At 38.0% G+C, this 17,187-nt stretch overlaps 1 protein-coding gene across 17 annotated transcripts in view; it reads right to left on the reverse strand.

Annotated features, from left to right (window-relative positions):
* LOC105481498 (taspase 1) overlaps window positions 1-17,187 on the reverse strand; it is a 441,844-nt gene that overhangs the window by 225,778 nt on the left and 198,879 nt on the right. For all 17 annotated transcript variants that reach the window (XR_986975.3, XR_986974.3, XR_011613532.1 and 14 more), the window contains one exon: window positions 2,259-2,369. Coding sequence is in view for 12 of the 17 variants with exons in the window: in XM_071079677.1 (XP_070935778.1) it covers window positions 2,259-2,369 (111 nt within the window). In the remaining 5 variants the exon portion in view is untranslated. The remainder of the gene's footprint in view (window positions 1-2,258; window positions 2,370-17,187) is intronic.

A 17,187-nucleotide genomic window follows, 5' to 3' on the forward strand; every position in this document is an offset into this window, starting at 1 on the left:
TGGCTTATCCTTAAATATGCATTTTTGTACCACCAAAAATGAAAAGCCAAACAAAAAGACATTACAGTTTTCAGGGTTAACACAAATAGGTAAGAGTCCAGGCTCAGCAGAGTACTGTGATACTCTTTTTAGGAAATATCGATGAAACAATTTTAATGCCCCCCGCAACCCACCGCTGCCCAAACACTAAGGGTTATTCTTCTGAGGTTTTTTGTTTGTTTGTTTTATTATACTTTAAGTTCCGGGATACATGTGCAGAATGTGCAGGTTTGTTACATAGGTATACACGTGCCATGGAGGGCTTGCTGCACCCATCCATCTGTCATCTACATTAAGTATTTCTCCTAATGCTATCCCTCCCCTAGCCTCCTAGCCCCTGACAGGCTCCAGTGTGTGATGTTCCCCTCCCTGTGTCCACGTGTTCTCACTGTTCAACTCCCAGTTATGGGTGTTTGGTTTTCTGTTCCTGTGTTAAGTTTGCTGAGAATGATGGTTTCCAACTTCATCCATGTCCCTGTAAAGGTTTTACGGAAACCCCGTGTCCATCCTCCGCATATGTTTAAAACGAACCAGGTTGGGTTTAACTATCCAACTGGAAGAACATTCAAAGGATTCAACAATGATTAAGATACCAAAGAATAAAACTAGTATTTGTCTTGTTTTAACAAAACATGACTGTTAAAAAGCACATCTCCTTGGAGTAACCTAGGTACTACGTACAGAGGGTAGAAGGAAAGACTATGGCAAAAAAAAAAAAATACAGCTGGTGGTTAGCGTCCAGGTGGAGAAAAAGGCCTTTTATATAAAGTGTACTTTTTCTCTGAGGAATGAACAAAGAGATTTTATGAAAATGTTTTGGGCTTCTAGAGAAAAAGTATTTTTATACCCATAAAAAACACTCAGTCTTCTACTTCATAAACTACGAAGGGACATGTACTATAGCAATTGACAACAATCACACAATATACATCAGGCACCACTCACGCTTTCTGTAAGGAAATTTACAGGAAGGGTTAAACTACCACAACTCCCGTGGATGACCTATAGTGCTTGTATTAAAAAAAACAAAAGCAACAAAAAACACAAGAATGGACTAGTACACTGAGCTATTGCAATGAAAATGTACAAACTCCTACTGCATGTAACATGGATGAATCTAACAAGCTTAAATACTGACTGAAGACTAGACACAAGTGATACATACTCCTGATTCTATTGACATAATAAATAAAACCAGGCAAAACTAACCATGGTGTTACAAGTCAGCATACTGTTTAACTTTGGAGGGGGTAGAGATCAGAAGGGGTCAAAAGGGGACTTCTGGGGTTGTGGTAAAGTTCTATTTTTTTTTTTAATCTGGGTGCTGGTTACAGGGGGGTGGGTTCACTTTGTGATAATTCATCAAGCAGTTGCAGTTATGATTTGTACACTTTTCTAAAAATGTACGTATGCTTCAGTTAAAAAGTTAACTTAAAAAAAATAACATATGGTGCCCCTGCTAGTGTATGTGTCACCTTTATGCAGATTTTCTTAATGTGTCCCCTCTGGAGAGATGGATTAGAAAAAGGCAACCCTGTGGTCAGCGGCCGCCCCACAACTCTGTGCCTTCACAAACAGAGGGTGGGCTGGGTTTCATCCCACTGGTGCTTGGCTGGAAACAAAACCACACATCTGGATGGACATCTGCAAATCTGCAAAAACACTCATTTGACCTTCTCTCAGCACAGCTTTATGAGGAGGGCAGGGCAGACGTCCTTGTTTTACAGATGAGGAAATGGCATGGAACAGCAAGACTGAAGCACGAAGGTGTCATGGCTAACGAGCCACAGAGCCAGGACTGACCTCTAGGCCAGTAGCTCTTCACTCGCTTCTCATTCCTTTTGGGGAATGGGAACAGGAAGAAGCTTCTCTCTCTATTACTGTGTGCCTTGTTATGGGGTCACCTCAAGTGCTTTGCGGAATAAGATAGGGCATGAGTATGTGGTCCAATGTTGTTAATACTGGACTTTAGTAAAGGTCCTTGGTTCTAAGCTTATTTGAAATATATTCTCTAAGTGTGTACTTAAAAATGAACATTCATCTTTTACATGCTTACCTATGGAAAACGATCAGCAGAACAGGGAGGTTCAGACAGCAATAAAGCATGCCGACCCTCCCGCAGTTTAAAATTATTGACTTAAGGGTATACATATTTTCATTTTTTCTTGAAAAAATAAAATAAAAGAGAAAGACGCACACAACGCACATGTCTCACTTACCTAGAAGTGTCTGCTTATTTTGGGAGGAGTCAGGCTCGGCAGAACATCTGCACGAACGGAGAACAATCACTCCGCCTAGCACGCCATCTTCACTGGCGAGGAAAGGTGAACCTAGGCAGAAAGGACTAGTAGTCATTTTTCAGTGAATTTTACTTTTTTAATTTTCAATTTTCACTTGATTATTAGAACAAAAATGTGGCATGAATAAGATCTTGAAAGATGCCCATTTTCTGACAACCACCATTGTTCATACCTCATTATACACTTGATGGCAAAGGCAGGTTTATGTCTGAACAGGGGCCATTTGGCAAAGAAAATGCCACATGCTGTCAGGAAGATGTAAGTGGGGGAGGGAATGTGCATTACTGTATTCAGAATGGAATTGGAAACGCTACCAGATTAAAGGACCAAAACACAAATACAGGAAAAAATGCTCAACAACTCTCTTTGATCAGCTCTTAGGGATCACTTACCACAGGCTCTCCCTGTGTCAGGGACACACCACCAAAAGCTTCAGTTTACTACCTTAAATGCAATTTGAAACAATAAGCCACAAACTTTATTATAAACATTTTTAAATGCTTCTGATGGTTCGCACAAATAAGGGTGAAACTGCATTTCTATGATGAGAGTCTGGTGGTTAGAAAGAGTTGGGCCTCTTTGGGATCTCACACACTGAACCACTGTGAGCATTTCAAGAACATTATATTTTAAAATCCCTCATTTTTCTTCCCCAAGGACATCTTCTTCAAACATCTGGCATAGCAAGTGAGCACATGGAGAACAAATGCAAAATTAACCCAAGAACTATCAAAGAGAGTAGTAAAAAATCAAACCCAACCAAATTGGATTTGGTGGGAGCTTCTGGTTAAACTTACTATATTAAATACACGTATTTTTCTCCCTCCCTCCCCAAATCCTACTGACCTGATGGGAAAGGAAGAAAAAAGCCATAGCCCAATAAGGGCAGAGAAAGAGGCAGACAAGGAAAAAAACCGACCTTTTGGAAAATGGTAAGAAGACAGATAAGTGGTTGCTCACCTAGCAAACCCACGAAAGCTGAAACCTAAGTTTTCATGAGGCAGGGGAAAATTGGAGTGGAGGATACCCACAGGAAACCAAACCAGTTTTGCCATAAAATGCAAAAAGGTTCAGAAATTGGAGGCTTCAAGTTCCTCTGAAGGCAGGGGTATGGGGTAGAGATGATAAAAGATGGTAAGTTGACAGTGTCCAAAAGAATCCTCTAGATCAGAGGTTGTCCTGCTAAGAATGCCATCATTTTGTTTTGTTTTTAGTTTTTAAAGGGTTGTTTAAAAGAGAAAAAAAAAAGGAGGAGGAGGAAGAGAAGGAGGACCAACATGCCACACAGACCGTGATACAGGCTGCAAAGCCCATAATCTTTATTCTCTAGCTCTTTCACAGAAAAACTGTGCCAACTCCTGATCTAGAACAGGAGATCAGAACTGCAGTTCCTTTCCAAAAAGGAAGTGACTCCTCCCTAACCCTGAAGAAGCCAGGATATTTACTCTCTAGAGAAGGTGAACCAGAGAGAGTTGAGACTTGGGAGCATCAGGGTTAGCCCAGGGAAGGAAAGAGGCTACACACTGAAAACAGGGAGCTGAGGTATGTCTTTATGCTAAACAGTGAAATAACCAGCTCCCAGGATGCAAGAAATCAAACTGATATACTCCAAGAAGAGACTAGATAGATAGTCCCTTTCCAGCAACCCAGCCAACTCAAGACTAAAGACCTACTTGAGAGATGCCCGCAAGAAAACGTGTCCTTGCCTTAGGGTGAGGGCTTCAAGATGACAAGTATGACTCATACACAAAAGGATTTTAGTTCAGCTTGGCATTTAACTATTAAATAGTTAATACCAAACCATTGATATGTAACTAGTACAGACAATCTAGGATTATTAGTTGTTTTAGTTAGGTCTCTGTTTTAGGAAAGACAGAGACCAAAAAAACAAAATAGTTACACAGGGAAAATTTGGAGAAGTGTACTGAGCAGAAGAAAAGTAAAACAAAACAACAACAACAAAAAACATTAAAAAGACAGATAAAAAATGAGTGAAAAATATAAGAAAATCACAAGACTAGGCCAGAACTATCCAATATGTGAATAACAGGAGTTTTAGAGAGACTAGAAAAAATAAAAGGAGTAAAATTTCTAATAAATAATTCAAAAACATTTCCAAGAATTTTAGATGAGTGTTCAAACTGAAAAGGTCCATCAACCTCCCAGTACAACTCATGAAAAAGGCACCCCATGAAGATTTATCCCTATGAAATATTAAGATACTAAGGAAGGAAAGAAGGGTCTAAAAACTTTCAAATGGGAAGAAAAGATCACATGGAAAGCAAGGGTATTACAATGGCATCAGATTTCTCAACAACAGCAATACCTGAAGCTAAAAGATTATGAGGCACTCTTCAAAACGCTGAGGAAAAATTATTTCCAACCTAGAATTCTATATTCAGCCAAAAGGTCAATAAAGTATGAAAGCGGAATAAAGCTCTACAAAGTCTCAAAGAGATTACCTCCCATGCATTCTTTCTCAGAAAGCTACAGGATGAATATTCCTTGACAGAATGAAGAAGTGAGGTAAATAATGAGGAAGAAAATAAGATCTGGATACAGAGGATCCAAAACAAGAGAAGATAATGGGATTCCAGATGACAGAGCTATGCAGCAAGCTGAGAGAGCAAACTGAATTGGAGCATGAAGTCAGAGGAGGCCAGGAAAGGTAATTCTAAGGGGAGGGAAAAATAAACTGACTGAATACATGTTGGTTTGAAATTACTGAGAGAAAACATTTCAGATTTTGAGGAAAGTTTGGAGATGAAAGAGTGACTAGTACCAAAAAAATAATAAGACTTGTACAAGAAATGAAATGGAATCACAGTATACTATGTAGCTAGGATGTGAATCGCTAGAGTAAACAAATATAAACTCTCATACTGATAAGCAAAAAAAAAAAAAAAGAGGGAGAGAAGTTTAATTTTCAGAACCACCCTGCCATGCAATTTTTTATTATCATTTACAGATGAAGAACCTGAGCTTCAGAGAGGTTCAATGACTTGCTACAGCCAAGCTATAGTTGAGCAGGAAATATGGCTTCCCCCAGCATCTTCTGAGCCATGATCCTTGCTTCATTTGTAGCAATGCCTCTCACATAACAAAAAAAATCTCTGAATAACCTCAAAATGCAACTGTGTGCTGGAAACCTCCATCCCAACAGTACTCAAACATGGCACCTCTACAACTGTTCCTTTTACCACCAAATCCAGAAACTTCTCCTGGCCTCCAATAGCTCATCTAAGCTCAAAATCCTTTACCTCTTCCCTCTCCAACAAGTCAACACTTCACACCATGTCAAATCTGTTAGTTCTCCCTATGACCTCATTTTGGCCTGCCCCCTCCCTTCATTCCCACTGACAAGACCCTCAATGTATTCTCATTGTCCAAGAAACCCTGCAACCAGCTCTAATCTGGCCTTCTGCTCTAGTCATTCAAATCTCTAAATTAATTAATTTAATAAAAATGTACTAAGTGCCAGGACTCTTCTAGGCACTGGGGATACAGAAGTCAACAAAGCCCCTGTATACATCTAGTTGAGCAGCTTGGGGGACAAGTATTAAACTCACAAACCAATATGGAAATCCACCCAATAGCAGTAAGTGTTATAAAGAAAATGAACCCGGTAAATGATGGAGAGTGTCACTGGGGCTGAGCCTTGTCTACATCAAAGAGCAAGAAGGCCTCTTTTGGTCAGGAGCTAACCATGTGATAATCTGAGGAAAGACCATCCCAGGCAGATCGACCAGCAAATGCAGAGACTCTGAGGTGAGGGAGGGAGGGGGAAGAAAGGATAGAATATGAGTTTAAGAGAGGCCAGGGCCAGGTCACAGACTGTGATAACATTTATTTGGACTTGTAAAAGTTACTTAGCTGTGCAGAATGTAATGGCAAGGCAAGCATAAAAGCAACAACCAACTAAGCTGCTGTGGCAGCCCAGTTGAGAGGTGACAGTGGCCTGGGTGAGCCTTCTGACAGTGAAGGCTATCTACAGAAGCTGGGTCTGTGATACACTCTGCAAGTAGAACTAATAGAGTTGTTCGTGGAAGGGACATTGGAGGCATGGGAAACAGAGACTTCAAAGTTTACTGTAAAAAGAGATATGCATCCCAGGCCATATCATTAAACAACTGAAAAACCTGTAATAGCTCCCAACTGCCTGTAGAATGATGCCCAAATTCCTTAGTCTGGCGTAGCCTTTCTTTTCCTTCCAAATCTTATCACCCTGTTTATTTTACACATCATTTGTACTTCCCATACTCTACTCCCCTAAGATTTCCCCGGGGCCCCTGGTTGTGAACTGTCCTTCCTGGATCCCTTTCCTCTGATAAACTGAGTGTTCTTCAGCTCCAGTGCCTTTTATACAGATCCGAACTTTCTGGGGTAAAGGTATCTCATTCACCTTTGAAGCCCCCTAGTTATTATCAAAATAATTCTCACACACACACACACACACACACACACACACACACACACACACTCCTGCCTACATCACTGTAGTGTGGCAAAGAGAATGGCAAGAAAGAAGAAAATGATCCCAGCACTTTCAGAGGCCAAGGCGGGTGGATCACGAGGTCAGGAGTTCAAAACCATCCTGGCCAAGATGGTGAAACCCTGTCTCTATTTGTAAAAATACAAAAATTAGCTGGGCATGGTGGCGGGCACCTGTAATCCCAGTTACTCAGGAGGCTGAGGCAGAGAGAACTGCTTGAACCTGGGAGGTGGAGGTTGCAGTGAGCCGAGATTGCGCCACTGCACTCCAGCCTGGGCGAGGCGACAGAGCAAGACTCCGTCTAAGGAAAAAAAAAAAAAAGAAGAGAATGGCACTTTTACGCAAGTACTCTGAAAGCGAGCAGGGGCCCAGGCTACTATGCAAGCTTATATCAGCGTTGCATTTGGTATGAGCTCGTCCAATTATTTAATGAAAGTACGGTTAGAGCACATTTCAAAATTCCATATTTTTTGTGGAAAATACTAAGATTTTTATATTATCACCATGGTGCCAGAAAAACACTAACACAGAAAACCTTGTTTTAGTCTGGTGATAGCAACTATGTGTTATTAAGATATAACTTTTTAAATTGCACTCTTCAGCTTTTTCAAGTTTTCTTGAAGGCTGTTGTGAGGACTGAATTTTTATGTATGAACTTTTTATAGTTTCTAAGATGCTATTTAAACATTTGGTAGCAGTAACATTGATGGTAAGGACCATTGAGCATTTTGCTGGTTTTCAAAAACTATCATGTGGAACAAGATGTATTACTATACCAGCCTAGTTAATCTTCTACAACAGCTGGAACCAGTGCTCAACTGACTAGATGGTGGTGGTGACAGGGTATCAATTTCCCTAGTTAAAAATGTTAAAGTGTCTATATAAAAGGAAACATTATTTATTCCTCTTACTAGTAAAGAAAAAGAAAGAAAGAAAGAAAAATTAACATGGAGTGACATGTGGGGCACTGCCTAAGCACTTTCTACACCCACAGAGGGAAACGGGGACAAAAACTAATAAACTAAGACAATCCTAAATTCCATTAACATATATGCAAGCAGCTGTAAAAAAACAAGTGGATTAGTAAAGAAGTAAGAAAGAAGATCAAACTTTATTCACTATAATAATCTCAACTAGATCCCCTAAATACCTAAGTCTGTAACTGCTATGGAATGAAACTGTAATTACAGATGGTGAGACACACTCACTGTGATTAAATGTATGTAATCTGGACATTCACTTAGGTTGTAAATTCAGACTATATACAAATTACAGACCCACTTATTGTATTTGTGCTATAATCTTTAAGGATGAAAACACTGAAGAAATTTGAGAGGAGGACCACGATGAATATTAAAACACAGAAGTTAACAAGAATTTGAATGCATATTATTTTGGTTGCTAGTAACAGATTCCTAAATAGAAAAATCTAAAGCAGCAAGGGGAATTTGCCAGCTCATAAAATCTAAAAGGAAAAAAACCAAAGGGGTTAACCCTGGTATGATCAACTAGAACCACAAGGCCAGTGGAGTGGAGTTAGGATTAGGCAAACAAATCCACAGATGTCCACAACACACAAACAGACAGAACATAGAGCCAGGGAACCAGGAAATCAGAGTTCCAGATTTGGTGCTGTATTCTTGAACAAGACACCTTATCTCTCTGAACCATGCTTTTCTTCCTTCATCTGAAAAATTACACACTGGATTAATAGTCTCTGATGTGCATGTATAGTGTTAGGAGTATTTTCAGTATTAGAGATTCATCTCTACCCACAAACGCAACCAGCATTACCTGATACCAGACAGGCCAAAATATCAGAGTTCCTTTTGCAAAACCTGACACAAAGCTTCCTCTTCAACACGTGGGAATTTATCAAGAGAGTCATTCTGTAGCTAGAAGGTAGCTGCTAGTGTTCCACCTTCCCATTACATTTAATAAAGAATTTCTGTCCTTTCAATGCATTTCTGTGCATTGCTTTTCTCTTTTTAATTCCTATGTGCCAAATCACTTGAATGCCATTCTCTCTTGGAGGAATTACATACCTATTGATAAAAATAAATATATTGACACACAGAGACAGTTTGGAGGTCAGGTGAGCAAGAAAATAAAGAACTGGGGAATGATGAATATTCCCTACTGAAAACACATACCCCAACTCCAGAACAAGAGATTATAAATATACTATCTAAATATTAAAGTAGGATAACAGTTTATACTTCCTGGAAGATCAAGGACTTTTTCTCTTAAGATGCACTTAAGTCTACAAGATTGTCTCCATCATCCTATTATAAGATATATATTAAGTTAACTGCATTCTACCATTTGCTGCTCCTACAAAAATCCCAGTGGAATGATGTTCACAACATTCACGAAGAGAAGCCAAAGGAAACAAAGAAAGAACCTCAGGCGCATGGAGGTAAATGAGCCTACAGAAACACAAGGAAGAAGCGGGAGCTGGGCATTAGAATCCACCTCCAGCTCAGCTTACAGATACCATCACTGTGTGCCGTTTTCTGGTGATAAGCAGAATTTCAAGGTCTCCAGCTTAACTTTTAAAGAGGAGAGGAGAGGAGAGTTGAATTGAAAACTGAGTTAAGTTTGGACAATAACCATTCTGAAATCCCTTATCTAACAAAATTTAAAAGATAGGAAGAGTCAACTTATTTCAGAACAAAAAATTCCAAACTTCTAAACTATAATCAAAACTATAAAACCATATACATATGGGAGAGATAGTCAATCTTTGGATAAATTTACTGACTCTGCCACAAAGATTAGGAGTAAGAAACCAAACTAGACTGAGAATTCAATTAAATCCTCGGCTTCTTGATTTAATCAATCGTATATGTACATAATACTGTACTAGAAATGAGACGAGTTTTTTTGCTGTTTTTAAAAAGTTTAACACAGGGTCTCTGTCCTCAAGGACATAATTCAGTTAAGGAGAAAAAACAACATATTTTGAAATTCATAAAGCAGTCTAAGAAGAATCAGAAGGCATCTTGTTTTTCTGAATGTTCCATCCCAGCATTCCATCTGCAAGTGGAGGGGCCTGGGATCCCACAAACCCACCGTCCAGCAACAATGATGGGTTGAGACAGGAGAACTGCTGACCAAGGGAGCAAGTGGGAATGTCCAACACAAAACTGAAGACTCGGTGGAGGGGAAGCCAAATGGCCTAGGCTTTTAGCCCTAGTTCCAGCATTCTCCATGATTAACTTTTAGGTAAGAAGAAGTTCTTTGCCTTCAGAATCTACTACCCTGCCAACCCCTAGATGCAGGAGAATGTAGTGAACACCTTCCTTCCCCTCGTTTCCAGCTGCTAGACCTCCATCTCCACGAGCATCACACAATAGAAGAGGGCAAAATAAAGCCAGATAGTGGCAGAAGGCAAACTGTCCTTTGTGGGAGTAGGTGGGGTGCTACAGATGCATATTTGCACATTAATACTAAGAGTAGAAGCCATGAATTTGAGAAGTACAACATTCATTCAACAAATATTTCAAATTTTATAAAAATTCACTTCACAATATTTAAGAATCAGTTCTGTGCCAACCACTGTGTAATACCGAATAAGGCAAAATCGGTGGTCTCAAGTCATCTATGATATGACAATCAATAAACAATCAATGCTAGAAGGGAAAATCAAGCAGGATAAGAGAGACACAGTTGTTTGACAGGTATGGAGGGAGACAGTTGTTCAATCAGGATGGTCAAGGATGGCCTCTCTGATAAAAGTAAAATTTCGAGAAAAACTCCAGCAAGTAAGAGAACAAACAACATAGGTATCGGACGCTTGAGACAAAAATGCTTCCAGTGTAGTAAAGAAATACATCTCCATAGACAACTTATATAATACAGATACTAGGCCCAATGACCAGGTATGCTCCTCAGTTTACATCAAGAAAAGGAGGGCTGGATGGTATTCAGCTGATTGTTAACAGTTGGTATCCTTAATGGTTGTTAACTATCTTGACTATCCCATGACAAAAAGTACATTTTCAATAAATTACTGTTCTTCTAAGAAATGTACTATGAAACCACCACTGTAGGTTTTAAATAACAACAAAATGATAACAAAAAACCCACAAAATAATATAAAATGAAAGCATCTGTCTCACTCCAAGGCCTATCTATAGATGTAAGTACCATCAAGAGTTCCCTGTAGACAAAAGCCACACCAAGGCAATTTTCAATGCACTATATTCACTGCCACTTAGCCCTAAAAAAACAATTCTTCTTATCAATAAAGTCACAAATAAAAAGTTTTAATCAGAAAAAAAGGGAGTTATTTGTATATCCTTTCTGAAATTATCCACATGTAATCTGGGCATTTAAAAAATTTTTCATTCAATAGGACCATGTTTTATACACTTTTCTCAATCTGACTTTTTAAATTCAACAATATGCTCAGAGATCCTCCATCTCAGCACACACAAATTTAGCTTAGACTTTTCAACAATGAATATGCTCTTGGACACAGATGCCATCACTTCTTTATTTAGTATTCTATTGAGGGACATTTAGATTGTTACCAATTTTGGTTTTTTGCCATTGCAAGTGATGCCACAGTGAACATCTGGACATATTTACCTTTCACACGTGTATGAATATATCTATAGGATATATTTCTAAACATAGAGTTGATGAATCAATCAGCATACTCATTTATTTGCTACAGATTCCTAAACTTTCCTCTGAAAATATTTACACCCACAAGAAACAGTGTTTGAGAGTACCTATTTTCCCGATGGGGAAATGCCAGCCTTACAAAAACTAGGTATTAGCAAACTTTTTGATTATTACTAATCTGATACATGAAAAACAGTAGTATCACACTATTGTGTTGATTTGCATTTATTTGTGAATAAATTAATTACCTATATGTTTACAAGCCATTTGTGTTTCTTTATCTGTGAGTTGCTTTCACATCTGTGGCATACACAACTGGTTGCCTACATATTATCCATTCTCCCTTTCTTCCTTACAGTAAGGCAATCCCCAATTTTGTTTGGGGTAAAAAAGTGCCTAGCTTCCCAAACTCTTTTGTGGCTGGTTAGCTAAGTGGCAAAGTGTTCTAGCAGAGCTTATTAAAGGGCAGACTCGACTAGCACAAATTTTATTGGCTGCTGCTATCTGCTTCAGACTTTATGTCTGAAAGTGGAGCAGCTATCTTGTTCTCATGAAGAATAAAGCCACCTACTAAAGATAGCCAAACAGAGAGAGGCTAAGCCCCAAATGCACTATGAAGCCTGTGTGCCAGGCTGAATGGCTGGATTGCTTTCAGACATTTTATGCGAGAAAATAAAAGCCCTCATTTTGTTAAGCCCTTCTGTCTGGATTTGTCATATCAACATAATTCCAAACTGAAAATTTCCTTCATCCATATCTTTATTGGGTACTTGTATTTTTTTCTTACTAATTTGCTATACTCTTTACTTATTAAGGCAGTAAGTCCTTGGCTATTATGTGCTGCAGATATTTTTCCCCAGTTGGTTACATTATTTGTTAATTTTATCTACGACCTTTTTTGTAATACAGAAGTTTTTAATGCTTATGTAATCAAAATATGTAGTCTCTTTATTCTAAGGCTTCTGTGTTGGCAGTTTTAGAAGAAAGGTCTTCTCTAGTAAAAAAATTATGAAAATAACTTGCCCATGTTTTCTATTAGTGCTTTCACAATTACAATTTTTAATTTTAGAACTTCAGTTCTTCTGGACTTAATTTTGGTATAAAGACTGCAGTGAAGATCTTGTTGTTGTCTTATATTCCTAAATGGTCGGCCAATTGCCCAACATAAATTTCTTGAAAAAGGTCTCTCTTATCCATTGATTTGAAATACATTTTTAATCACACAGTAAATTCCCATAATTGCAGGTATACCTAGATTAACCTGTTCCATTGATGAAATTATTCCTATATTGATTTCAAGTGGCTTTATTTTCACAATATTCTTTGCTGCTTTCATATCATTTTTCCACATTATCTTAAACATTGGCTTGACAAATACTCTTGCCTTCGCTTTAATTAGAATTTTCATATGGTCATAATTTAATTAACTGTGATTTTGCTTTAGGGTCAGAATGTCCTGATAATTTTTTCCCAGGAAAGCCTAAAGACAGAGTCAATTATAGCCTTGTCACTCCAAAATTCTGGGATCATGTGTATTCTCACACAAAGAAATGTGGCATGGTACTCTAAAATAAAATGCGCAAGTAGACTTGTACATAATTTAAAAGGATCTCTTATGCCTTTGATCAAATAAGTATCTTTGTAGAATGTCTTCTGAGATGTACACAGTAGGAAACGCAACATTTCATGGCCAGTTCTTGCTTTGCTAATCTATTTTATTTGCCACAGGCTATAATCACCATCCATAATACTCCAAGGAAATAATTCTCAGCAACCCTCAGCCTACTCCCAAAAAAAAACAGGACAAAAAGAACGCAAAACAAACCAACAAAAAAACCCTTAGTTCTAAGAGGGGTTAGATGGCAAGTTGTCTTTGAGTGAGGTAAAAACACCCAGGATTGGTACATTTTTAGGTCAATGAATCATATGTATATGGAAGAATTCACTGATTCAGTGTTTAAAACATGTATAGCATTAAAACTTTTTTTTTTTTTTTTTTCTGGGTGAACAGAGTGTTTGCTCATTAAATTCTAGATTCTATGTGTGCTAACAATCTTATGGTATCTACAGTATCGCCCAAAGGCACCAGTGCTCCTGAGCAATGCCGTTTGCTTCAGGAGGACTATGCTGGTATCTTTTATGTGGACTTGGTAAACAAAGTTGATATGGTCAAATAATGCAGGTGAGCAACCTGGGGTACATGGGACTGTCTCCACCAGTCACCGCCTGAAGACCTTCAAAGGACATCAGACTTTAAAGAACATTATACATTTAGTTGTCGTTGCTCATTGTGTTTCCTTCTCTGAGTTATTTCCTTACATATCCAGTTTTACCATGAGAGCAACTCTATTCACTTTTACTTTGTATGGTCAGATCCCACTTACTGTGCAGAAGCACATAACATTGAAGCCTTCTAGCATGGTTTTAATTCCAATGTAAAATCAATTTAATGTAGCTTTGTGTGCTCTCATGAACTTTGTCTTTAAGTAAGTAAATAAATAAATCTATTTTATTGCAACAACAATGGCTTTGCACAGCTGCTGTGTGGGAAGCTTGATAAAATGGTGATTACTGATATTCCAATTCCTATTAAGTTTCTGGATACTTCAATATTTTTCACTTTGATGATTGCACTGAGGTTATACAGTTATATAATTATAAATGCATATTGTTATACTTGAACTTACAACTCTAGGTCTACAAATACTGCAATGTTTACATTGTGAACTTTAAATGAAACTGTCATATATCCCTATATAGTGAATCACTGTATCCTGAACCCTATAATAGGGAGTCACCCATTAATGCAGGAGGACATTTACATAGAAAGCTATAATTCAATTGTACAATGTATCAGTGCAATGATATATAGGTTTTTGCATCTCACTTGAATGTACTTCTCTATATAAAGGCATACCTTGAAGATACTGAGGGTTCATTTCCAAACAACCGCAACAGAGCAAATAACACAATAAATGGCATACCATAATAAAGTGAGTCATACAAGTTTTTTGGTTTCTCAGTGCATATGCAAGTTATGTTTACACTACTATACTGTAATCTACTAAGTGTATAACAGTGCTATATCTTTAAAAAGTAAATAATTTAAAAAATACTTTATTGCAAAAAATACTAATGATTATGAGACTCAGATGAGTCATATCCTTTTGCTGGTGGGCGGTCTTGCCTCGATGTTGAAGGCTGCTGATGGATCAGAGTGATGGCTCATGAAGACTGAGGTGGCTGTAACAATTAAATAAGACGGCAATGAAGTTTGCAGCATCAGTTGACTCTTCCTTTCATGAAAGATTTCTTTGTAGCATGCAATGCTGTTTAATAGCATTTTACTCACAGTAGACCTTTCAAAATTAAAGTCAATCCTCTCAAACCTTGAAGTTGCTTTATCAAATAAGTTACACAATATCCTAATTCTTTTCCTTATTTCAACAATGTTCACAACTTCTTCACCAGGAGAAGATTCCATCTCAAGAAATCACTTTCTTTGCTCATCCACAGAAGCAACTCCTCATCTGTTAAAGTTTTATCATAAAACTGCAGCAATTCAGTCACATCTTCAGGCACCATTTTAATTCTAGTTTCTTGATATTTCTACCACATCTACAGTGACTTCCTCCAATGAAGTTTTAAACTCCTCAAAGTCATCCATGAAGATTAGAATATACTTCTTCCAAACTCTTGTGAATGTTATTTTGACCTCTTCCCGTGAATCACAAATGTTCCCAATGGCATCTAGAAGGTTTTTAATTTACTTGACCCAGATTTCAAAAGCAACAAGTCCTGATGGAGAAGGTTTTCAAAAGGTTTTTAATTTACTTAACCCAGGTTCATCAGAAGAATCACTATCTATGGCAGCTATAGCCTTATAAATTGTATTCCTTGAATAATAAGAGCTTCAGTATGGATGTTATGTTAGCAGCCATGAAAACATTAATCTCCTTGTACATCTCCATCAGAGCCCTTGCATGACCAGGTGCATCGTCATAGAGCAAAACTATTTTGAAAGGAGTATTTTTTCCTTAGCAGTAGATCTCAACAGTGGGATTAAAATATTCAATAAACTGTGGTGTAAATAGATGTGCTGTCATCTAGACTTTGTTGTCCCATTTATAAGGCACAGGAAGAGTAGATTTAGTATAATTCTTAAGGGCCCTAGGATTTTTTGAATGATAAATAAGCACCGGCTTCAACTGAAAATCACCAGCTGCATTAGTCTCTAACAAGAGAGTCAGCATGTTCTCAGAAGCCAAAGCACTGACTTCTCCTGGCCAGCTATGAAAGTCCTAGATGGCATCATCTTCGAATAGAGGGTGATTTTGTCTGCCTTGAAAATCTGTTGTTTGGTGCAGTCACCTTCTTCAGTGATCTTAGCTAGAACTTCTGGATAACCTGTTGCAGCTTCTCCATCAGGACTTGTTGCTTCACCTTGCACTTTCATATTATGGAGGCAGTTTCTTTCCTTACACCTCATGAATGAATCTCTGCTAGATTCTAACTTTTCTTCTGCAGCTTCCTCACCTCTCTCAGCCTTAACAGAATTAAAGAGAGTTAGGATCTTGCTCTGGATTGGGATCTTGGTTAAAGGAGTGTTATGCCTTAACATTGAGTGTTATGTCAGATGTTCTATCCCTATACCAAGCTGTTTCACTTCCTTATCATCTGTGTGCTCACTAGAGTAGCACTTTTTAATTTCCTTCAAGAACTTTTCCTTTGTATTCACAACTTGGCTAACTGGGGTAGGAGGCTTACCTTTTGACCCATCTCAGCTTTTGACATGCCTTCCTCACTAACCTTAATCATTTCTAGCTTTTGACTTAAAGTGAGAGATTTGCAACTCTTCAATTCACCTGAACATGCAGAGTCATTAATTGGCCTAATTTCAATATTATTGTGTCTCAGTGAATAAGGAGGCCAAGGACAGCAAGAGAAACAGGGGAACAACTGGTTAGTGGAGCAATCAGAACACACACATTTATCACACACAGATTTACAGCATTTTATGACCACAGTTTGTGGCACCCCAAAACAATTACCATAGTAACATCAAAGATCACTGATGACAAGACTATCATCACAGATACAGTAACAATAAAAAAGCTTGAGATGTTGTAAGAATTACCAAAATGTGACATAGAAATACAAAGTGAGCATACACTGTTGGAAAAATGGCATCAATAGATTTGTTCAATGCAGAGTTGTCATAAATTTTCAATTTGTTTTGAAAAATGCAGTATCTGCTAAGCATAATAAAATGAGGTATGCCTCTATTCCATTCTTAGTGAACTCGCTGAACATACTAAATACCTGCTCTGTACTCAATGCTCTCCCAGGCAGTGTGATACACAAACATTAAAAAAAAAAAAAAGTTCCTGAAAAACTTACAACTCTTTTGGCCAGACACAATTTACTTACATAAAGCTAGAAAACAGCATATAGTAATATATTTTAAATTTGTATATATACAAATTCATATATATACATATTCCACACATACTATAAATATGTACATGTCTCACTAGAATCTACAGGCAACTAGACTATCTGTTCGCCACTGATCACCCAGAACAATGTCTGACACATAGTAGGTGATCAACAAATACTTGTTAAGCCCAATAGCTTCTCATTTATTGGAATCTGAGAAGGGCATACTCACTTTATTAGGGAAAGGCCTCAGGATGGAGAAAAGGAAAATCTGCCCTCGGA

The sequence above is a fragment of the Macaca nemestrina genome, chromosome 15 (assembly GCF_043159975.1).
Source record: "Macaca nemestrina isolate mMacNem1 chromosome 15, mMacNem.hap1, whole genome shotgun sequence".
NCBI lineage: Eukaryota > Metazoa > Chordata > Mammalia > Primates > Cercopithecidae > Macaca > Macaca nemestrina.